Source organism: Watersipora subatra, chromosome 7 (assembly GCF_963576615.1).
Source record: "Watersipora subatra chromosome 7, tzWatSuba1.1, whole genome shotgun sequence".
In the NCBI taxonomy this organism is placed as follows: Eukaryota; Metazoa; Bryozoa; class Gymnolaemata; order Cheilostomatida; family Watersiporidae; genus Watersipora; species Watersipora subatra.
In genome coordinates, this window is record NC_088714.1 from 13544210 (window position 1) to 13569257 (window position 25048).

The following is a 25048-nucleotide window of genomic DNA, read 5'->3' on the forward strand; positions in this document are numbered from 1 at the left end:
TATAAAGTGATCAAACTTTACAAAAAGGTTTCTCAACAGGGGCGTCGGTAGCGAGCGGGCGCATTGGTAAAATAATTAGCTTGTGCTCTAACTATAGCCAGAGAGATACACATACACTTTGAAAAATATGTATCTAGATAAATATATACTATTTTTATGGTAAATATATATATTCATGTATATATATTTACTATATGGACTGTATATGAATATGTTTACTACTATATATATAGTAGTAAATTTATCATAAGTATATATATATATATATATATATATATATATATATATATATATATATATATATATATATATATATATATATATATATATATGAATATATATGTAAACCAAATTGGTTATCTAGTTATTCTTTTATATGCTAAAATGTAAAGTCGATACCTCTAGTCATTGCGCTAAGTATTCATGCTGGCAATATAACATTCATGCAGTAAAATAAAGTTGTATTTAGAATAAATAAACACTTACATTTATTAAAAGAAAGGTCAGAAAAATTAACATTTTATTTTTAAGATGTTTTTTAAAGTACTCATTTTGCATTAACTTAATTAATAAAAAAAATAATAAACATACAATGTGTATTTATAACTTAAGCAAAAATAAACAATTATTGCTTATTGTAAAATACTTAAATAAACAAATATTATTATTAAATACGTCAGAGGACTGACAATAGCTTGCTTTATTATTTGTATTGAAAAGACATGCTGACCTTAATATGTGCGTTAGAAGTAGTGGCACATTATATAAAATATCCATTTTGTTCTAAGCATAAAGATTACATTATGATATCGTTTTTATAAAACCATTTCATAGCAATAATCAGTGGTTGAGGTTTCTCCGACTAACTCATCCCGACAAAAATCATTTCCACAAACACAACTATCAGCACAAAACTCAATTGAAGAATACTCAAATGGCTTTGCTCTTACAGGCACGATGTAATCATTTACACTGTCACTCTCTGCAGGAGATGAGCCCCGTTCAGAAGAGGATTGCTTCTTCCATTTTAGGTATACAACCAGTATACCAACTGCTAGCACAACTGCTAAAGCTGCTGCTCCTGATCCAATTGCAATACCTTGGGCTTTAACAAAACAGATAGATTGCTAACAGATAAGCCTGAGGAGTAAACTTTTGTATATGGTTAAAATGAAAATCTAAATTTAAGGCAAAAAAGCTGATGTAGCAGCTCTTTGTTACAAAATTGTGCTACATAGATTAGTTTTCGACACTTTACAAAACGTCACGTAATCTTTTCAAAATTTTTAAAACCTTATTAACCCATAAACACTATCTAAAGCTTATTATGTTTACCACTTAATTGACGTGGATTGTTTTTAATATAAACTTTTAGTACACTGCCTGATCATTATTATATTCAACTAGATTTGTAATATACCACATCTAACTGGGCAAGCACTATATGTCTATATGTGATAGTTCAAAAGGTATGTAGACTATAATCATCATTTACTATGACCTTTTTACATAGTTTACTCAAAAGTAAGCTCACAGATGCGCTATACAAACTCTACTAAAGCCTAAAGGCTTAGTTAGTAGGCTAAATTACATAATGGAATGTAACTTCATAGAAGGACTTTGTATTTATACATATGCTAGTTGAATGTCGGGCATTGCCCAAATCATATAAAGTCTTTGCACAGAAAATTTATTTTTATTCAACATATACAACAGTTAATAATCTATCTTTCGGACATCATAAAATGAAAAAAGTGTTTCGTGCAGTTCAAATGAATTAGGAAAAGAGTAAACAACTATAAAAGTGTTTAAATTTAGAATAATTAGCAAGTAATGGCTAAATAGTTTTGAATACTTGAACGTTAAGAGTTCATATCTAGTACAAAGATGATTTTTTGTTGCTAAAACTTTATGAATATAACTGGACCGGCAAACAACAAACAACTGAGATTTGAATGTATAAATATACTAGCTGAGTGCCTTGCATCGCCCGAGTAATAAAAAAATCTTTGCACAGATAATTAACTTTCATTTAACAAATAAAAACAGTTACCATTCACACTTTCAAACCTCATATCATGAGAAAAATTTGTTTTGCAGTTCAAATAAATTAATAGAAAGATAAAACCAATGTGAAGGTTTTCAATTTTTTTAAAACAATTGTAGCTTTTAAATTTTATATAATGAAAAGTACAATTTATTTCAATCGCACAAAAAAGTTTTTGTGCGATTGAAATAAATTAGAAAAAAATAAAACAACTGTAAAGGCGTTTAAATGTAAATGTAAAATAGTTAGCAAGTAATGGCTAATCAAAGTCTGAATTGTTGGGATTAAAATGAAAAATGACTTGTTATTCAATTATGTAGTTTTAGTTTGTTTTAATAATGGTATCATAAGGCAAAAATATTATATAGGTGTTATATTGTATTTTATTATATGGTATATTATATTATAAAAACCCAAAGTAATTGTCTAATGCAAACACTCCCTGGTGTTTGCATATATATATATATATATATATATATATATATATATATATATATATATATATATATATATATATATATATATATATATATATATATATATATATACATATATATATATATACATGTATATATCTATATATATCTATATACATCTATATATATAAATATATCTATAAATATCTATATATACACTCATGCTACAGACAGTATTGTTCCGGTATATATATATATATACATTAGCTGTGCTACCCGGCGCTGCCCGGGTAATAAAAAAGTCTTTAGACAGAAAATTGATTTGTATTTAACATAAAACATCATTTGCCACTCTAACTTTCAAACTACATATCATGAGAAAAGTGTTTTGTGTAATTGAAATACATGTAAATTAGGAGAGAAAATAAAAACAACTGTAAAGGTTTTCAAACTTCTTCAAACAACTGTAACTTTCAAACTTCGTATCATGAGAAAAAGGTTTTCAAACCACTGTAAGTTTAAAAGTTCATAACTTTCAGCGGTATATAGATTTTAATAACGTACAGTGGAACCTATTCTAGCGGAACTGTTCCAGCGCTGCTAACCGAGTTTTTTGAGATCCGAAACAATTTTGCCCATTAAAATAAAATTATTTTGATTTTAATCCGTTCCAAGATGAGAAAAACTTGATTAAATACAGAGATATACTTCGGTAAAGTATTTTTTTAACATTTCACACATGAGCTGTACTGTATACCGCATACTATAAATAAAAGCGGGTAAATATAGATCGTGTTTAATTTTAATAAAATGTTTTATATTTATGATGATGGAAAAATAAAGCAAAAGTAAACACTTTGTACGTTTGGCTTTTAAAACATCCAAAGCATTAAAGGATAAATACAATACTAAAAATTGCAAAAATAGATAATGAAACAGCAAAAAATGCAACAGATAGTTACATCAAAAATCGCAAAAAAAAAAATATAAACAGCAATAGCCTGTTTACTTTACCTCTTTAAAAGAGACTCATCCTCCAAAAAATTTTAAAGTAACTTGACTGGAAGGGTTATTTCACTAGCAAATTTCTTTGGTAGAGGAGGCGTTGTCCCACATGGTTTCTCCCTTTTTGTAAAAGTAAAAATTTATGAAGCGTAAAATGCTTATCCGTTTATAAGCTTTTCCGAAGCTTTGCTAATTGCAATGCGCATGCTCCAGTTTAGTCGAGAACCGGATTTATGTTCAAGCTTCGAGGCAAGCAAATCTCAAAACCTGTGGTGAAAAACCTGAAGCTGAAATAATTAGCAAGCGCATGCTGTATATCTTATATGAAAACATATTTGACCACTATGGTGTTCTAGCTCAGTGGTAGACCATCCAGATAAAACACTCGTCGATGTGAAAATCATCGTGAGTTCAAATCCAGCAGAATGCAAAATATCAAGATTTTAAGATTTATAGCCAGAAAGCCGACAGATATACGATACATGACATACGACACACGGGCATACATTGAGAAATATCTATATAGATATATCTATATAGATACCTATATAGATATTATATAGATATATCTATATAGATATCTATATAGATATATGTATAGAGTAGGTGATTGCCCAGCGGACTAGAAAGACCCACTTTTGAACTGTAGAGTAAATAGGTCGGATTTATAGCATGTAATATCTGATTATCTTGTGAAGCAAATTAGCTATTTGTTGGTTGAATCTTAGACTGTTGTTTAAAGCATGTAGTTTATCGTTGTATCCAAAAAGATAAAACAGTTTTTAGGTTGGAGTGACTCAGTAATGAACTTATGACGTTGTAAGAGACAGATTTCGCTCCTTAGAATTAAAAAAACTGCTTTGTTAAGGAAAGAAGAGTCGGAATATTAATGTAAAGAAATAGAGTGTAACTTCACATTCAACATACACAAAAAAAATAAAAACAACTATTATTTTAAGGTAAAACCTAAAAAAACGGTATCATAATAGTTAATATACTGATACAAACATTTCGAGCAGTGCTGATGTTCTCCAGTCCAGAGAGTTTTATTGGCTTCTGTAATAGTGCATGTTAGCTGAGAATCCCCGCCAGTTTTTTGATATCCGTCTATACACGAGTATAAAACCTTTTGTCCGATCTTTGCTTTTTCGTTGTTTCCTGCTATTGCATTCGCGATAGTGGGTGGGGATTCACAGAAAGCCGGAGGAACTAAAAGTGGAGCATAAAACAGAACAGTCAGCTGTAACTAGTTGCATGCAATTTAAATGTTTAATAATTTAAAGTTAGTCACAAGATGGAATTTAAAAAAGAAAGATCAATATGATGCTTATACTAAATCAATAGCATACTAATACAAACATATTCATTGTTCTAATAGGGCTATTTTCTGAGCAGGTTTATCACCAGGCAAAAAGTAAAATACCTGTTATAGATGTGACTTCAGCTACTGTGTGATAGTATACATCATCTTCCTGCAATAAAGATATTTTGTGATAGTGCTAAGTTTAGCTTCCCAATGATACAGTTTTTGAAACCAACATCTCCTAATACCTCTTCCCTTCTCTCAGCATGAGATTCATGTTAGAATCACACAAATCTTTATCTAAAGAGAATATGCTGTTATACAAATGTTTAGTTTTTTATACAATTTGTCCCATTTTATAGCAACTCTTTCTCTTGTACATTTACATATATATGCTTGCGGGCAAATAATTTTTAGTGTTATTTAAATCATTTTCTTCAAATTAAAAAAACTTGCAATGTCTGGTTGATTTATGCTTCATGCTAAAAATTGTATATCAACGCAAACAACTCATACGATATTTTATCATAATATTATTTTATCTTAAAAATCAAGTGAGCTATTTGAGTAGTGTACGAGCAAACTAGAATGATATAAGTATAATATAATAGTATATGATATAATGGTTGTGCTCTGAAGAAACTCATCCGATATAAATATTCAATATGTAGCTAAAATTAGATGTTTCAAGTAATCGAGAAACTCTAGATTACTGTAAACACCACTGAGTTAAGATGCATTACATACATTAACTGCTAATCAAATATTAATCAACAAATCTGACTGATGCTTTTTTAAGACATTTGAGTATAGCGTTGAAACCTTGTACTGACTACAAATGTTTCCTATTTCTTATACTGTTGCTACTGAAAAAAACATTTTATTTGATTGTTTCTTGACAACACTCACTTGAATTGTTAACTTTGACACAGTTCATGGCTAAATACTCTTGTTAAAAGTAGACAAAATTTTTTCCGAATACTATGCAAAACTAAACAAAGCTGGCTGCTTCCTGTAACTATTTATGCATAAATTTTCCTCCTCGGAAAATACTTGAGTTTCAATATAGATGAGTCTTTAACCTCTTTTTATTAAACTTAGTGTTAATCTTTATGTAGTTTTTGGCTGATCATGTTTGAATCGGTTGAAACTACGAATTTATTATAATCTATATATTTGACATAGTATTGGCACATGTAAGTTGGTTTTGTGTATGATTAAAAAATCTTTGCTACAACTCATGCTATATTCTCCCAATTTTTGTAAGAAACAACATATGTTGGCATAATCAGTCCGAGTGAAAGAAATTTGCTACGGGCACAAACGTTAACAACTCTATCTGAGTGTGTTTGCTTGCTCATGATGTTTTATTGTGTGTAATTCATAGGTAAAACAGAAAATAACAAAAATACAAACATAGCAAAATCAACTCCAATAGTTTAAGACTAGCAGCAGAACAGCCTTACTTCAGGGGTTTTGCCAGATTTGTTTGAGTTTTCTTAATGGAGTCTGAGCTGCTAGTCAGGCTCTTCACAAGAGTTGCTGACGGTATGATAAGATTCTTGGCTAGACTCAGATTTATTCTTTACACACAAGAAGGTTAGTGAAAAAAGTTCATTCAAGTCATCGACGGACAGTCATGAGTTTATGAGTCTAGTAATTTGTATATGGTTGAGGTAAATATGTCATCCATAAACAGGTTTCTGGTAGTGATCCAGACTTCGGTGCTAGCACCTGAGTTGTGGTAGGTAGAATCAGTTCATCTTCAGAAATATACAACTTGGTTTTGCTAAAGTTTTATACTGTCTTACTACCTCCTCGCTTTATTTTGTACACATGTCATGGCAACAATTTTGTGACTCTATATAAGGACTCATGTATACATATATGTTGAAGCTTAACTCCATTGCCCTTTTCTTTAAAAAACGATTTCAACTATGCCAGATCAACCACTTTTAGGGGGTAAATTAACTTCTTGCCAGTTCAAGCTCTAGTGTCTTGGTCTTGTAGCAACTGCTAAAGTTTTTGTAATTTATCCTGTAGGCATAAAATACATTGACTACCGGTAAGCTCATGCACCTCCACAGGGATGTAATATATCTGGAGGCCTTCCCATTATTATAAAGTTTGTAAAAACTTATTTCATCTAGTGTACAGTTGCTTGAAAGTCCTCATGATCTGTAGCAGCAGCCAACCCTAAGTATTCAGCACTTTTTGGGTCAAAAGTGCGACTTGACAATTTCTGACTTTCCTGTTGAGTCTCTTGACTACTGAAATGCACTGGGGCCTGTATAGAAATGATTGTGTCAAGCTAAGAAACAAAAAAAGCTCAAACTGAACTTTTGCACCCTGATTTAAGTGTAAGACCCTATCTCATCTGGAACGACAAAATAGGCAAATACTCTCTCATCCAGTACACATGTGTTAGTAATAGCTTTCCAGTCTGGGATTGGAATCACGTTGCTCCAACGTATAAAACGATCCGTCAAAACCAGAATTAATGTATCAATGTTCTCTGTCATAAGAATGCTGCCACACAGGCCTATGGCTATGACCTTCTTGAATCTCTTTGTATACGCATGGTTTTTAGCCCAGCTGTCACGCTTATCTGTTTTCTTGGCGTGCTGACTGACTTGGCTTGTTAGCCCCGGCCTAAAACATTCTTGCTAGAAAGTTGCTATAACTTTATTAGTGCTAAAACTTGCTTCCTGATGGGTTGATGCTATTAGTAATCTTCATCACATTTCTTCCAAGTCCTGCAATCGGAAAACCTTCCTGTATATTCAGGCTATAGTGAGATCCTAGTTGTCATACTTGAGCAGTCTCCCGGCTGATGACGTGGTGTCCAGCATGGTTTGCTGCTCAATGGTCTGGATCATAGGTTAGGTTTTAAAATGTAGGTTTGGATCATCAAGTTGTTGATTACTCAATTTTGTTTGGCTTGTCGACATGATCTTACCGACACAACTTTTAATTGCTGGCTAATGGCTTTTAGACCTACCGGGTGGTAGTTTTGGGACACATGGAGGTTGCATCTGAGCTATGCCAACTGTTGTTGTTTGTGAGCAATATGGTCTCCCATTGTGTAGGGTGCATATTCAAATCTAGCTAAAAAGTTGGTAACTGAGAGGACCAATGTGTGCTAGCTGTTAGTATCATGTTCTTCTCGGGCAAAATAATCACAAAGGATTCTGCATAGGGTACAAGTTGATACCTTGAGACAGAGGTGGTTGTCTTCGTAAAATAGAAAATCAATGAGTGTTGGCTGGTTGTACCGTGTTGTCCTATGACCAAGGAGCCTAGTAAAATTCAGCGTCTTTTTTAAAGTACAAATTTATACAAGATACTGTAGTATCCTGTGTGCAAGAGAATATAATATAGTATGGCTTCTTCAAGCTACTCGGTCTTTGGAGCGGTGCTTCTGCCACTTCTCCTACCGCAATAGCGATGGTGTCCAAAATGACTGGTAGTTAAAAGTCTAGACAAGCTAGTAAAGGAGGAAATACCAGATGTTGCCATAGCATATTAAGCGCCTATTGGCATTTGTCTGACCACCAAAATTATGCATTTTCTAAACTCAACTGTTTTGTGGGTCGGTGTTTTTTAGAAGCCTTGCATAAATTGTCTGTAATAGTTACAAGCACTTAAAACCAAGTAGATATAATGCTTGTGCTGTGAAGTAAGCCATTTCTGCATAGACGAGATCTTCTTGTCGTCGGCTACTTTCTGGATGACCCAGATACTTTACTTGGCGCACAAAAAAGAGCCCTTTTTTACTTGAGCTCTAAGTGTGCAGCTTTGATCTAAGCAAACACTTATAGCCTTTGGACTGGCATGTCAACATTTTGGGCAAACAACATTGTGAAATGTAGATGAGCAATGCTATGCAAGTCTCACAAAACTGCTTTCATCATTCCTAAGAAGTTGAATGTTTTAAGGTCAAACCAAATGGTAACACTTCCCACTCAGAGAGACCTGACAGGGCAATAAATCCCACCTTCTTTGTATCGCTATCAAACTTTATCTGGGACTAGCTGATCACTGAGTCTATCTTGCTGAAATGACGCTTCACCCTAACATGCCCAAGCGATAATCTATAGGCAAAGCGGAACGGCGTCATTTGAGGTTACTTAATTGAAGTTGCGGTAATCTGCGCAGAACTACCAACTGCCATCCTTTTTTTGTATGACCAGTACTGGCAAACCTTCAGCTCTTTTTTTCAAAAATCAAATTTTACTGTCCATATTTTTTGACAGGATTTTCATTTTTGTCTTCATGTGTTTAATCAGGTAAAGCCCCTCTACTAGTGGATGGTATGCCTTGCAATGTTGGTGCTTCCAAGGTTGAATTCCTTATGCTAAATATATCTTGGTGATTTGTTAGTGTGTGGCAAGCTTTTTTCGCATCAATGTCCTCTAAAGCATTCTTCTGTAGCATTTCATTCAGAGCTAGCAGTGGTTGTTGGTTTCAACTAGTTGGTCTTGTCGGCTTGACGGTTTGTCTGCACATAGCACGCTTTTTCTTGCCAGAATCGCCCCAGTGTTTGAGGTTGAGTTTCAAACTCAAACCTACAAACATCCTTCTCATGGAAAATGAAGTGAGGCAGCTACTTGTAACCGTGTGTCATTTTATTTGCCTTCTATCAAGCCTAGCTGGCTATTCCAATTTTTGTTAAACTGATCATTGACTATGACCTCAGAAAATGGTGGGATTTTGACAATTTTACAGCCTGCAGGCAAATTAGCAGTGGCCCTCGGTACTGCTTACAGCGCTTGACCATATCTCTCCTTAGTTATAGTTGTGTATTTAGGATTTCTGTGACATCCTTTTTCCGTAAAGGCCTATTAATATGTTCTCCTGTAGGTTTGCTACAAAAACTTGCTGCTGAAAAGTTTGTTTTGCCCACGTAATTGTAATGATGGTTAATTCTTAATGGGTCGTTCACCTGCCAGGACTCCCTGAGAACGTACAAGTTTTAGCAGCATATTGTGTCATTCTTGGAGTTGTTTGTAAATTTTAATTGGCGCAAATCATTTTAAGTATCCGCTCTTACGAAGGAACGCTGTTCATACTGGTCTGGCTTGCCGAAAAAGTAATAAGCTGATGCATATTCATTGTTGAAGGCTTGATTTATACTCAGGTGCAATAATTTCCTTCTAGAGCCTTTTGGGCGTTTTAGCTTTAAACGTATTATTTTACCGTCTGGCACTCTTTTTGTGTGGTTATCGATGTAGGTGGAAGCCAACACTGTTGGGTCAAGTAGTCTTTTTGTTTGCATCTCCAACAACGCATCTTTGCACTTTTTTACTTCTGTGCACGCCCTCTTCCCTGACTTTTCTGGCTGGAGCATTACTTGATTCACCAGTTGCAGTGAAATTTCTTTCTTTAACGCCTTCTACATTTTTATTTGTGTTTGCAACAGGCATTCAATGAATGTTTTGGTTATTGCAGCAGTTTCCTTTTTTTCTGTATCATCCCTCTTTGCTATATCAATATGTAAAATTTGGAGTTGCTTTTCTCAAAAACCTTTAGCTTATTTTGTAAGTCTGGAGATTATTGCTTGGGTCTAATGTCAATGGCCATGCGGCTTGATGATTCGTCGGTAGCAGTCTCAGGACTTCTTTTACTGCTGACTATTCTCTTTCCATATATGTTAGTGACGAGTGTGCAATTTTAAAAGCATACTGAAGCTGGCTGGTGAACACATAAATATCCTCTCTAAAGCAGAACCAAATCCTTTTTATCAAATGGTTGACTTGGCGCTTTTTTATTCCATATTTACTCAACAAATGCCCCTTTTTTCATATTTTGCTGCTGGTAGGCCTTTGGTAGCATCTCCTTTTAACGTTATCTTAAGCTGTACATTTGTCTTTTCTTTACTCCACTTGCTGTGTGTCAGACTTTCTCAAATCTTTCTGTGATTTTTATTGTGTCAAATGACCTGTCATAGCTCAGCTTGTTGATCTTTTAGCATTTCGGGTGAGTGTAACGCTTTGCTGTTGTTTTAGGTAATCAAGTATTTCCTTGCTGTCTTTGAATACTCGAGCAAATCATTGGGCTTTAGGTATAATATCCAATTGTGCTATCACCAGTGAAATGAATGTGCTATGGTCACAGACATTATCAAATCTAGTTGCTTGTTATCCAACAAGTGAGCATAATGTGATGCCAAGAATTTAATAGTTTGTATTATCTATAAACATTCAAAGCGGGTATAGGTCAATGTGGTTACATAGATCGCTCCATAATATTCATAATATCAAGATATAAGTAAAATGATATTTACACCAGCAAGTCTTTAAAATACAAACAAAACATTAAACGACACTTAATTGAACTGGTAATTTTATCCTTTGATTCAGAGTGCAAAACCTTTTTTGGTGCAGACAAACCGGTCTAGACTAAAAGGCGAGACGATACACAGGGCTCTACCAGTTTTAGGACTCAAGATCCCTAGGTGTTGCCCTAGGAAGAGATAAAATTTCAACCAACTGGTTCACAAAGCTAGTATCTGAGAATAAAAGGCCAATGCACGTAGCAAGCATGTTCTGCTGGCCACTTGAATTCTGCCTCCTTAAATGTCTAATGTTGATGGAAAGAGTTTTATCTCTTTTGTTTTTGTCTAGTTCAACTTCTAGTAATCTCATTGGTGCACATTGTAAATGAGCAAACTATAATAAAGTTTTACAAAACAGGGAAAAACCTCATAACAACTAAGTCTATAAAAAAACTTTAAACACCAGAGACTTGATACATTTAAACCTAAAATCAAACATTGTTAACAGTCTCCGTAGGTCTGCAGTCTTTTTTCTGTCGTATGTCATCATCACAGCGGGTACTTCACGAATTCTTTCTAGCTTAAACAATGTTTTCTCATGATATCTTGCATCATTCCACAGTTTTTTTAAAGCCACCCTTTTCAAAATTGTGTTCCACTTTATCAGTTTTGACTCTTGAGTTGTGCTTGTGTTTTTAAATGCAATCAGAGTACAGTCACAAGGTGACAGGTTTTTGGTTACAAGTGTAGTAATAAAACAACATAATATGGCAGCCATTTGAATAGGCTAAAAAACTAGAAGGCTTTGCTACCACCTTTGCCTTAACAACGCAAAATAATTTCCACCATTTAGCAAACTTGGTACTCACTTCTGTTCTTATTAACATTGAAAAAGTTTTCTCCTTGAGCCTTTAATTGACCATACGTTCTAATAACAAGCGTTGTCGCCTCCATTTATTATATTCCTTGTCTCCGAACTTTGGATTTTAACATTTTAATATTATAAATAAAGGCAAGCATATAATATGTATAAAGGATTTCTTTGTGCCTCTCCGGCTGAAATGTAAGCAACAAAGAGTTGTTTGTGCAAATAAAGAGCTAAGGCACAATTATAAACAAAGTTCAATATTCACTCACCAAAGGCAGCTGAAAAGAAATTGCAAGTTGCAGCAGATATGACTTCCCAGGTGTTAATGGGCTGTTGACATATTCACCATACTCTTTTCCATCTCCTATGTAGAATATGTACCCATCGGCGGTAACCAGATTGCGCTCTATCTCTGCCATTGTCATGCAGTTTCCTTTCATCACATCACAGTCAACTGGTTCAGATTTCTCTGCTTTTCTAACATCGAAATCTTGTAGCAGCACAAAGTATGACCTAAGAGAGTTAACATATTCATTTAATTAATGTTTCTACAGCAAATAAAATATACGCAATCTCTCAATCTTTGACATTGAATCTCATCAATCGTGTTGTTTGTTATAAGTACCTATCTATTATTAGTGACTCAATATTTATCAGAGACACTAATAGCAAAGCTAAGAGCACACAGCAAAGAGGCAATAGTCAATCATTCATACTGATTTGGGCAGCTTCAACCTTATAATTTGGGGGCAGTAGAATAAAAATGTCCATGCCAACAAAATCTTCTCTATCTGCTTTGATAACAACCAGGTAAGAATTACTTTTCATTTTCATGAGTGTAAGCGGTGACAACAACGAAATTCTGAGGTTTCACAAAACCTGCTATTTATTCCTACATGTAAAAGTAGGCTAACTCAGTGACAAGCCTGTAAAGCTCATAGTTTAACTCTTAAGGCATAAGTTGATCTACTAGTCATACAGAAAAACATTTTTTTGATCTTTTACGCACACCAATCATTAGCGGCTAAGGTCATGTTACATAGATATTGTAGCCATTGCAAATGATACATGGCTGCTGCACTTTTTTTTCTATGAACCTGTGGTTTGCAAAAACTCTTAAAAAAGTGTGGGTTCAATGAATACAATAATTTATATTATTACACATAAAAAACTATGTTTGTTTCTGAATTGTGTTGTCCAATTTTATTGCTCATATTGTGCTATCAAAATTATGTTTGAATCATTTTTTCTCTCCACTGTCTATTTCTCTAACTCTCTTTATAACTCTCTAACTCACTCCAACTCACTATCTCTCATGCTTGTTACCTATCTATCTCTCTTGTTCTGTATCTCTCACTTTTTCTATCTCTTTTGCTCTGTATCTCTTACAATCTCACTCTTTTTTTCCATCTCCTTCTCTCTCTTTCTGTAGTAGTTTTGGCAGTCGCCATAAATGTCTTTGTCATCTTTTTTAAAGTTTTTCACAACATTTGCATTTACATGTATTAGGTATGGATGAGTTCTCCATATTTTCCAGATAACTTGAATAATATCAATCAACTTATGTTGCAGGTGATCACCACCATACTTGCAAACTTCCAAGGCCATACTATCAGGCTTTACAGGTTTTTCTCTTTTTATCCCTGCATGATCAGCTGAAGCTCTTTTTAGTGCTGGTCACCCTGGTCAACCTGGTCACCAGTCACTGGTCACCTTTGACAAAGTAACGCCACTGACATAGCACTCTGTCTGCACTTACTCTTTTTTGGCCAGGTCAGGAGGCAACTTCTGAAGTTTTATTCATAACCTCCATGCCTGGTCAGTGTTTGTGTCGGGTTGGGTCCTCTAGTTGGCTTGATCTTGATTAGGCCAGAAATCTAGGCTGGCTTTGAGAACTCGACTTCTTCTACATAATCAAATCGCTCCTGCATATCGAGGGGCTCTTCACTCAATTCCTTCTTTGGTGGGAGGTCTGATATCTGTTAAACGGTACAATCTGAGCAGGCTTTAATTGGTCCCCGGAAGGCAGTGCCGACAAGGTGTGACTCGACATAAGCGTCTCTGTCTGAAACAGAGTCGTCCAAAGTTGTTGCCTGGTCAAAACATTCTCTCTCTGCTGTACTGGTGAATCTCACTGCCTCGCCTGTGTCTGATATGCCCATGCTCTTACACACAGACATAGACTCTTCGTCTGACTCTAAAAGGCCCACTAAGCGTTCCTATTTCCTTGCATTTCATTGCTCAAACAGGCTCAACAGATCTGAATATAGAATTTATAGTCTCACCTGGTTGAGCGATGTTGATAGGCTCGTCATAACATAAAATAGTGTGTGGTGGGTGGATATCGGTGAGCTTCCAGAAGAGTACTCACTGGCTGTACAGTAAAAAGCATAAGACCCTTGCCTTTTAGTCTTTTGAGAATGCTGCCCTGTCTCAGCCCAGGTGTTCCTACATGAGAGCACTCGAGATTGGCTGCCACAACACGATAGCCACACTCACTCGCCATATTGATCTGGTTGCCCAGTACTCCAAGATGGCTAAGAAATGTGCCACCAGTTGCATCTAGCTCTGAATGGGAGGTAGGACTAGCTCTTTGTGCTGCCCATTTGATGGTTTTCAAATTGCCTCAGAAAAGCTCCTTTATTTGAGTTCTGAGCTCTTGGCTAAACTCCGAGCCCTTAGTAACCTTTACTCTTGGTTTTGCCAAATCTAACTCAGCTTCTAACTTAGCTTGAACTTCTTGTTTCATGGCTCTGGCTTTATTCATACCAGTGACTCTACAAAGTTCTATTGTAGCTAGTGCTTAGCCGAGCTCCTCGGAGCAAGCAAAAAAAAGCTTATGTCAACTTTCACTCTGAACAGAGGACTACTCTTGCTGCTCAATCAGAGGGGTATGATTAGGCCAGGCTTTAAATATTTGGTTGGGCCCAACAAACTTTGCTTGGAGTTTCTATTCTCTCATCATTTAGGTCTGTTATTCAGGACCTGAACTTGGTCTCTTGAGGCATAAAGTTCGAGCTCCTCTTAATTCTCTCGCCAAGTGGCTATTTGCTCTTCTCTGAAAGCTGCATGCATTTTTCCAGCTTATTCAGCATCACCACCACATATTCCGGTGTAGGCTAAGCCTCCATCAGCAGTGGGCTGAATTCCAGCTAATCTGGCAGGGCAAGTCCTGACCGAGCATCAGCAGATTACTGTCTTGTCGGTTGCCGAGGAAGGTGTGGCTTAGTATGCTCTTATCAGCTGAATGAGCAACCCTTTCCACTCTTTTTGACTTTAAGTCAACAGCAGTGCTCAAAAGGAGTCACCCAGTGGTCTGTTGCTGCAGTCTAAATGGTGCGCCTCTTTTCTGTCCACTAGAGCTAGCAAAGCTCGGTCAATAGCTGACTCTCAAACTGTGCCTCCCAGTTAGTATAGACTTGCTCTGGCAGACTCACGTAGCAGAACATTTGCTCATTCAAAGCATTTGCCATTACTGCAGCCATGACCACTGAAAGAGCCAGAGCACTTTTCCATTTTTTGAAATGGTCTGGTAATACCATGATCTGCTTGTTCCCTCTCAGTGTTGTCGACATCGGTCTCACCAGGTTCATGGCCACCTTCCGTTAGGGGCAACCTACATATAGCCTCTGCTGGCAGTTGGCTGTCTTTGTGCCTTTTTGCTGCGCCATGTGGCAGATCTCACTACTCTTAATTGGTCTCCTCACCGTGGCTGTCATTTCTGGCCAACACCAAGTCAGTAGCAGTCAGCTGATTGCTTACCCATTCCGCAGTGAGCAAGACTGTGAGCCTGCCAAACGGTGATCTTCCTTATGGCCGGTAGGCAGATTGTGCACTGCTGAGGTTGGCTATAGAAAAATGGCCAGATTCTGTGTGCTTGTCAGAGTTTTTTATCTCCCAACTCTAGCAGATCCTGAGTCAACTCCTCTGCTCAAGAAGTTGCTTGATACCTGGTGGTCACGTTCTTCGACCAGCAGCCTGCATTTGAGCCAGCTTCTTGTCGACGTCACCTTGAGTCATCACTATAGCTGTATCGCAGAATTTCAAGGTGGCCTCAGTCCATGCTGGGTTTACCCTCGGCTGCTGTGTTAATAATGAGCTGGCCCATACAACTGACCATTTATGGCACAATCTTGGCAACTTTTGACACGGCTGTTGGACTTCCCTCTAGTCAACCTGACAAGGCCTGGCTTTCCATGGCAACCTCTTCTTACGTCGATCCTTCATCTCTCAGCTCAATGTGCTCGAAATGCTGACATTTTCATGGCAGAATCTGATTGCCTGTTCTAGAGTGTACTGGAACTCAGCTAAGATCTTTAGCCACCTGGCTGTTTGGTTTGAGGGCTTTTTTTTTCCTTATCAGCCATTGGAGAGATGTGTGGTTTGTGCGGCGAAGAAACTACCGTCCATAGAAGTAAGGCCAGAAGTGCTTCATAGCTTTTACCATGGCCAAAAGTTTTCTCCTGGTAATGCAGTTCCTACTCTTTACCGGCGCCAGGATCTTGCTTATAAAAGAAATGAAACTTTCGATGTCATCTTGGGCATGCAAAAGCACTGCACTCACTCTGCAGCTGCTGGTATTCATGTCCGGGATGTACAGCTGGCTTGGACAGAAGTAGCCCAATACAGGTGCTGAGGATAGGTGCTCCTCAAGCTCCTTCTAAGATCATCTGATTTTCTTCCCTCACATCAACTTTTTTTTCTGTCAGCTTGTGCAGAGGCCATGCTATTGTAGCAAAGCTTGGGGTATACTGCCAGTAGTAGTCTGCTATGCCCAAGAAGCCTTAGTTTTGGCACGGTAGGCTCAGAAAGATGTTCCTACACAATAGGAACATATTTCTGAGCTACCTGGCTCAGAAATACGCCTTTGTCGCTGACCCATAACCTAAGTAATGCACTTGTCACTATAGTAACCTACACTTGGGTGGTTACAGCTTCAGTCCAGCTTTTTCAGATGCTAGAACACTTCCTCTAGTTGAGGTAGGTGACTATCAAAGTCAGGAAAGATGTTGATGATGTCATCTAAGTAGAGTAGCAGCGTCATCCAATCCAATACATGTAGTAGATGCTTCATCAGCCTTAGGAAAGTGGCTGGTGCAGAGGTAAATCCACAAGGCAGAACCTTCCACTTCTACAGATCGGAATAAATAGCAAATGCTGACTCCTTTATTTTTCAACTAGCCAATAGCCACTACTGACCAGGTCCCATGTCCTACAAAGATTGCTGCCAAAAAGGGTATTAAATCCGTCATCAAGTTGAGAAAGAGGATAAGAATTTTGCTTAGTAAGGACATTCAGCTGTCAAAGGTTGACGCAAAAAATTAATGTCACTTGCTACTCTTTTTCGAAATCAAGATGATCACAGTTATTTAGACACTTTCAGCCAGTGTGTGAGCACTTTGCTGAGCAAGTCTTAGACTTGACGCTTGGCCTCAGCCTTTTTTTCTGGTCCAAGTTGATGCAGAAACTGCCGAATGTGCCAGGTTTCCTTCTTCAGTAGAATGAAGTGTTCCACCTCGGAGGTCTGTTCTTCATCTCAGCAGTTATTTTAAGCCACCACAAACAGGTCTTCCAGGTGCACTGACACCCTTGTCATTAATGTCTTTTTGCGCTCTGAGGCGCAACACTCGAGCGGGAGAGTGGTCGTTTGTCATCCACCTGGTGGTCCTTTACTCCCAAATAGATTCCAACCATAACGCTGGTCTGGAGATATAGGGGTTAGTCTAAAAGGTTTAGGCACTGTGTGACTACCTCTCTCTTTAACCCAGACAGTTTCAAAGCTTGTAGCCAGCAGTGGGTCTCTTGGACAGCCCTCTATCAACCCTAATAGGCAGTAGTTCCTGGTAGTGACTTGGCATGAAATGGACTGCCGGTTCGAGCCGGTACCACCATATCCTGCACTATATGCACTTTGCTGTGCAGTGTCTATTCAAACAGATCAAGAGCCAACCATACACGAAAACCGAAGGCTGTTGGAATTTCATAACAAGCTGGTTTGCTACAAAGAAAGGCATAATGAAGATAGCGTACTCACTAATGTGGCTAACTAAAAATATCTCCTCGGTCTTTAAATCATGAAGCCGTATGGGCAGAACAAGTTTATAGAATGGCAGTCCAGTACCATCGGCTGTGAAACCATAATCATCACTTTTAAGCAATTTCCTCTTGCTCTGAAGAAGCTTGGCAAATACTTGCTTGCTCAGTAACTTTGTGTGCACCCAATATCAATCAGGAACTGAATGGGGCACCCTTCCAACTTCCGGGAGAAAACTCTCGCAGAATAGAGGTGGTCCATAGCCTATGCCTTAGTCGATTCTGTACCACCCTTGCCTTGTGAGACAAAATCCTTGGAGACAGACTTTCCTGAATCTGCCAGAGCAGCCTTCTGAAGCTTTTAATGAGTCTAAAAGAGGGCCATAAAGCAAGTCAACCTTGCCGCCATCAGTGTAGGTTTTGGGCTACAAGCCAGCTGAGAGCCTTTAGTGTCAGTTTCAAGAGTAACCTTAAAGAAAAACACTATTGTAACAGGCTCATGGGATGTTGGATCAATCTAAAAAGGGAAAGTGTTTGTACGGCATGTCGGGCTAGCAATGCACTAGCCGAGGTCCATCTGGCTGATTTTCGAGCTCACTCCTGGAAACACATTCTGGCAAAGTTTGATCTAGCACAAACATGGTTTTATGTTTGTGCTGCCTCTCAAGAATTTGGGCTCCAGTTCCTCTAGAGCTTGGTAGTAATTCTTGTGAGCTATGGCTAGAGTCTTTTCGATTGTCAGTTGGGTGTAGATAGACCATCTCCGTCTCATCTTTCCATTACTCTTCAACAGTTGTTGAAGTAGGGTCAGTTTGGGCTTACTGCAACCAGTCTTCTACACTGCTGTTTGGCACTTCCCTTGTTCTGTGGCTTCAAATGGGACAAATGTAATGGACATGTCTTTGTCTTTAGATGAGTGCCAGCTGAATAACAGTTTGATCATGAACTACAGCCATACTCTCCTTCTGTGTCTCTTCCATGAATCTTACTGGTCTTACCGTCAACTGGTGACCCTTTAGTTTAATCTGGTGGTATACCATCCCAGCTCTAATTGCATCAGTCATTGTAGGAGTTGACAGTGCCAACAGATGTCGCTGTTGTCCTAAATGGTTTGCAGTACTGCATAACAGCTCCCTGGCTATGTGCGCCCTGCGGAATGTGAGTAAGTTTCCGTAAGCCACTCATGCTAAGATCTCTCTTTTGTAAGTGTGCTCTTAGGGGGTAATGATTGTGGCTCTTTTCAAGATGCTTAGTTCGCACTAAGCCTGTATGGGAGACATGCTGAACTAAGCTTGCTGAGCATCAGATACAGCCTCTACTCAGTCAAAATGTTTACAGTTGTCCACCTCTATTCGCAGAGCTTTTCAGAGGTGGAGTAAGCTGGCGCCTTAGGCCCAGTCGTTAGCTTCTGCCACTTCCTAGAATTTGCTGATGAAATACTTGACACCTTTCAGTCCAGAGTACTAAAGCGATTTAAATCGATGAGTCAGTGCTGAAGCTCGAGGTACCATTTGGAATTCATCCTGTTGCCAATCTTTATGAAAGTACCTCGCAGGTCTTCAGAGGTGAATTGCCCCTTAAGCAGTTATTTCTCTCAGTTATCAGGAATTGGTCTTACCTCGAGGCACTCTTTTTTGGTGCTCTATCCTTACTATCATTAGGTTAGCTTCAGTTTGAGCATCCAGAGGTCTGCCATTTCTTGTGGAGCTGAAATTTGCAATCCTATTACTGCCACCAGTAAAAACTGTTGTTCCCTTTAATGCGCCACAAGAACTAAAACCGCTGAGTGCAAAGGCAGTAAAATAAATGTATATTTAATGAATTTATGTAAGCATACAAGTAATTCAATGTGTTCATAACAATGATCAGCATGCAAAATACTACCAGCAATCTCTGCTCATCATTGCTTCAGACGCTCATTATATACTTTTCCATCTTTCTTTGGCTTTGCCCCATCAGTCGATCTGTAGCATATCGGTTATTTGGCCGACCAGAAGTCTTACCGGTGGCCTTTTTTCCTGTCGAATTGGGACTCATCTAAGCCATGACATTGGCCCTGAGATTGGCTACGCTGCCAGCCATGACCTTTGCAATCTTTTGCCACAATGTACCAAATGAGGTAGCAACTTTTTCATCGTTCATAAAAAATCATACATTCATTTTGGTTTTTTCATACATTTCATTTTCTTCCCACTATGAAAATGTTTTTATTGCACGTGACTTTTGAGTCAATAAATTTTACAAGGACTATGTTTGAGGTACATTTACTAACTCCTTTCTCAAATATGTTTTTGAAATAGGCATGAGTGAGGGTGAATTTTGTAGCTTTCTTCTCTACCAAATTCTAATAGCAGGCTGACTGATTTCCCTCACAGCCTAAATGCTGGTTGGCAGTTCAAGACTTCTAAACTATACAGCCCTATACTTGTTGCTGTGTGTCAAAGTATTTAAAAAAAGCTCCGAATGAGCTCAGAGCTTTTCGTTAGATTATGAGCCAAATAACACTCTGATTTAGAGTGTTATTTTGGCTTCTAATTAAGTATCACATTTTCTGCATATCTGCATCAAGTCAGTGGCAAGGTATTTGTTCAATATGAATCTTCCATATTTTTTCATGTGTTGTATTTTGTCATGCAGGGTTTCACATGTTCTCTTTTTATGAGACATTTAGCTAAGGTGTTTTGGGTGACGGATAGTGCATGGCTATATGTTACTAATAACAAGGTTTAAACTTATAGTATTTACAAAAAAACACAGAAAATATTGTTTAGACTTTTGAAAATTTTGAAAATTCGCTTGGCTAATAATCGATCATTTAATTAGCTTTTTGTAAGTTCTCTTATAACAAACTTGAAAAAAAAACTTGCAACTGCATGAACTAAAAGTAAATCTTTTGACAAATATGAGTTAGTACACAATCATAAATGTTAAATAATTGATGAATGATCATGATCATATTTCCCGGTCTGTGACCCCTATCATATTTCATGGTGTTGGAAATATAGACCATGAATGAGCTAGAAGTATACTTCTAGTCATGTGGCTTATTCATTGTCTATATTTCTGTAAATATAAACTATATGAATGAACCATATAGTTAGAAACACACCATATGGCTCTAACTTGTATAGTTAGAACTATACAAGCTCACCTAATTCAAACTTCTTGATACCAGATAAGATATCTGAAAGACAGATTGTAAAAAGTTCCAGCAGCAATGTTTAGATAAATACCTGATATTTATGTCACTTCTTTGTATTTGAGCATTGAAGATTTTCACACGAACAAGAGCTATTTTTGATGCATCCAGGGGAAGTAACTTTGGAGGGCTGCTAAACAACACTGCAAAACAAACATCAGAAAGATCAAGAAAGTTAAATATTTTATGAAACTTTTTATTGTTCCTAGCTTATTTACATTTTATCTCTTCATCAAATAACTAAAATTAGGGGTTTGTATAAAGCACTGTTGTTGACAGGTAGACAAAGCCTATAAATTGTCACATTATCATAACTCTCTGTCTATTTTTGTTAGGGACTCTTAAAATAGACTCTACAAAAATGAAAGCTATTCAAATGTGGGACAAACTACAAAGTCAACAATTACGGCTCTTGTATTAACCATGAAAATAGTAATAAGAACCCGCAGTTTCTCAAAAGAAAACTTTTTTAATTGTTGGTGAAATATACTCATACAAAAACCGAAAAATTTTCAATCGACAAAAAGTAGTGTAAGATAATTTATCACTTTAAAACTTTTCCTAATTATTCTAGAAGTAAAACTGTTGATAATACTTTTTTGGTTTATAATTGTCAAACGACATCATATATTCATGTTTTTAACTGAATGTTGCGAGTTTTGCGTAAAGGGCCACATTTACTACTGGTGATATTGAGCGGGTCTCAAATTGGGCACACTGAAAGGCTCAGGAGCAATGTAGCAGTAATGGTATAAAATGGAAATTAATTAATTTGAACCGGCAAACGTCTGTAAAACTGTTGTTATTGTGTTTCTTTCTGTTAAAACGGGTTGAACAAAAAGTAGGCAATTCTAAAGTTTAAAACTTTAATCCTAAAATGCTGAAAAGCTAATCATAAATGACAGTGTCTACTAGCAAATGTGTGAGTAATTTAGAAAGCTGATAGGTAAAGTTAAAACTACTTCAACTGGTGCAGGGAGCAATCAAATTGGTGTGTTTGTAAAATTCACTTTTAAATTTTTGCAAAAGTGTTGGTAAGCGCATCGCCTTTGGTATAGAAAAGTGCCTAGTTTTTTTCATTATAACTTTTAGCTTGTGTATGAACAGCATGCTGCCTTGTTGTCTTGATCAATTAAGATTTTCCTTAATATGGGGAGTGTGACAAAAAAATGTTGATTTGCAGAAAAATATCACAGTAAATTGGCAAAACAGTCGCAAAAGTAGAGAGATGCATCACGCTTAATTGTTCAAGTTATATATTTTTAAAGACCAGGGAGTGAATAAATCAAAGTAATTTGGTATGAAAAAAGATAAACGATATTGAAGTGCTACTGGGCGCTAGGAAAAAGTTATTGCCATAGAAATCCATAAGCAATGAGAAGCACAATCGTTGAAACCATAAGTTACAAAAAAGAGTGAAACTAAATAGCTAGTAGATCCGTTAAGGGATAATGTCTAGAGTGTTGGAATTTTCATGACAGAAAAGTGCAAAAGTTCAAACACCCAAAAGTTTTAGAGATCACAATACCCCGTGGAATTTTGCAACAAAAAAGGTAGTGTCTATTGAATGAGCAAACAGAAAAAAGGAATATAATCATCTTTTTCTAACTGCGATATTGCTTAATACAGATATTTGGCTTGATATCAGATTGAATAAATGGTCATATTCTTTAATAGAAAAGTGTATGACATGAAAATAAAATTTTTTATTTAGTAAATTGCTACTGTTTACAGAATTCTATAAACTTTGTACTAGAAATAATCTCAGTATAAGTGTAGAAGCATGAATTACTAACTCATGGTTACACATGTGGCATTATAGAGCAAGGGTCAAATGACTAGGGCGATGATCGTGGAGATCCAAAGCAACTTGAATGCGTTCGTTAAAAAAATTAGCCTCCATGACAATAGATACACAGGTTTTTTTAGAGTTTATTCAAGTTTGAAAATGCGGAAATCATCCTTCTTTGCAGCTTCACTTTTCTAAAGCACAATGCAAAATAAAACTTACCCTCAAGCTCTGTGTAACCTGATACATAAACTGGCTCTCCAGTTCCGATAGAGTTCACAGCTCTAACAGAACAATTGATCAAAGATGAAGAGGGCAGCCCACATAGTTGAGTTGCAGCATGAGTAGCCGTTGGAGGTACATCTATGACTGTTTCTTCGTTTGTTAAACAGGCAAACTACAGAAATAAATTATGCGTAAGCCATTGGCTGTGAATAAAAGGGTTCTAATAAAAGTAGTTAAAAGTGCTTGAAGATACCAACACAGTATTTGCTTAAATTTGCAGAGCTAATTGACAGGCTATTAGACAGCTATTGACTATTAGACAGCTATTTTTTTATTTTTCTATACTCTGTGGTAACTACATCATGTAACAGCAATGGTTACAGCCAGCAATTGGCTTACTCGCTTACTGAACTTTGTTGACAACCTGTTATGATAAGGAAATTTGGGCCAATCATTTAGTCTTTTAAAATAAGGTATTTAAAATAGTTTTTCAAAGATATTGTTACAATCATACATAAAACCCTAAAATTAATGATACATTTTGATATGAATACAATTTAATAGTTTACTTAAGGTTTTTCAAGTTAAATGCATAATAACACTTTCATCCTGACTCAACTTTTTAAAACGATTATCATTTATGGTTGTAGACTTCTTTTCATGATTTTTGTGGTAATATCCTAATTATGGTCAAAAGGTCATTAAATTCAAACCTTAAACTGTGCTCAAAATGTAAACATTCAATTTAACTTGAAATTTTTAGCTTACATCCAAATTTTCTATTTAACTAAATAGAAATATATCCGAACTCACCGCTGAAATATACTAACAGCAGTTTTATCAAAACTCTATCAACTTTTTTATTATTACAGTGTATGTATTAATATATCTTCTTTCTTTTATCTGCAAAATATTTCAGAAATTTTTCCACTAACTTAAAAGAATATTATGGTCAAAAACCTCTGACTTTTTACCTATCATTTTTGTGAGTAGTAAGTTTTGTTTAGCTACGTGAAATGAATTGGAATTACTTGTTCAACTTGCAACACTTCACTTCCTTCACATAGAACCAACATAATTTATGCTGAAGATGTTTGAGTCACAGCATAAAATACTTATTTTTGGGGTTATGACAGACCAGGATATGATTGTAAATTGATGAAAATATTTTAGATCAAGAAACATTTACAGGCAGCTGTGTGCTAAACTTGTGCTTCATGATCAAAATTTTACCTTCTTAAGGATAACATTTCATGTAAAAGTACATTAAACCTTACTCAAACTATTCATGTTTTCTCTGTTAAAAATATGAAATGCCAAAGTCAAGACCTGCACCTTGCATATACTGTATATCAATATACTCACAAGATACTTTGTAATGACTCCATTTGGATCCAGTGGTTTTGAGGCATTTATGAACATACATCTTGGTGTAGATGTTAAATTCTCTATATGCGGCTTTTCTGGCACTTCTAGAATTACAAAACATCAAAAAGGTAATGACCTTCTAGCTTTGCATGTATGACAAGTTTATTTGTTAAGAAAAACGAATAACTGAATTTCTTTGATGCAGTATCGATCTAAAATTTTTGGAATGATTAGAACACGGGTTATAAAATATCAAAACATGTACAAGTAATACAATACACTAGACATGCATATAAACAAACAGCCAGTAAGCGAAGTCAATGGAAAGCATTTCACATAAGCTCAAGCCAAACTTACCTGTTTCTACTGTCAGAACCATCGATGATTTCTCACTTTTTAGGCTGTCACCTAACCTCACTTCAACAGTGACTATGTAAGTAGTGAAGCCTGACAGGTTTGAAATGACAAAATTACCAGATGTTGAAACTGCATCTTGGTAGATGACAGAACCATTTAGA

The 25048-nt window shown here is 36.4% G+C and overlaps 1 protein-coding gene across 1 annotated transcript; it reads right to left on the reverse strand.

The window, feature by feature from the left end:
* Positions 1–685: 685 nt before the first annotated feature.
* On the reverse strand, positions 686–24969 carry LOC137400246 (uncharacterized). The gene is made up of 8 exons (XM_068086574.1): positions 24888–24969; positions 24528–24634; positions 23160–23334; positions 21183–21291; positions 12186–12429; positions 4892–4940; positions 4477–4677; positions 686–1099 (listed from the first exon to the last, which is right to left on the reverse strand). The coding sequence occupies exons 1-8, from the start codon at positions 24907–24909 to the stop codon at positions 816–818; spliced, it is 1191 nt and encodes a 396-aa protein (XP_067942675.1). The 5' UTR covers positions 24910–24969; the 3' UTR covers positions 686–815.
* Positions 24970–25048: the final 79 nt, after the last annotated feature.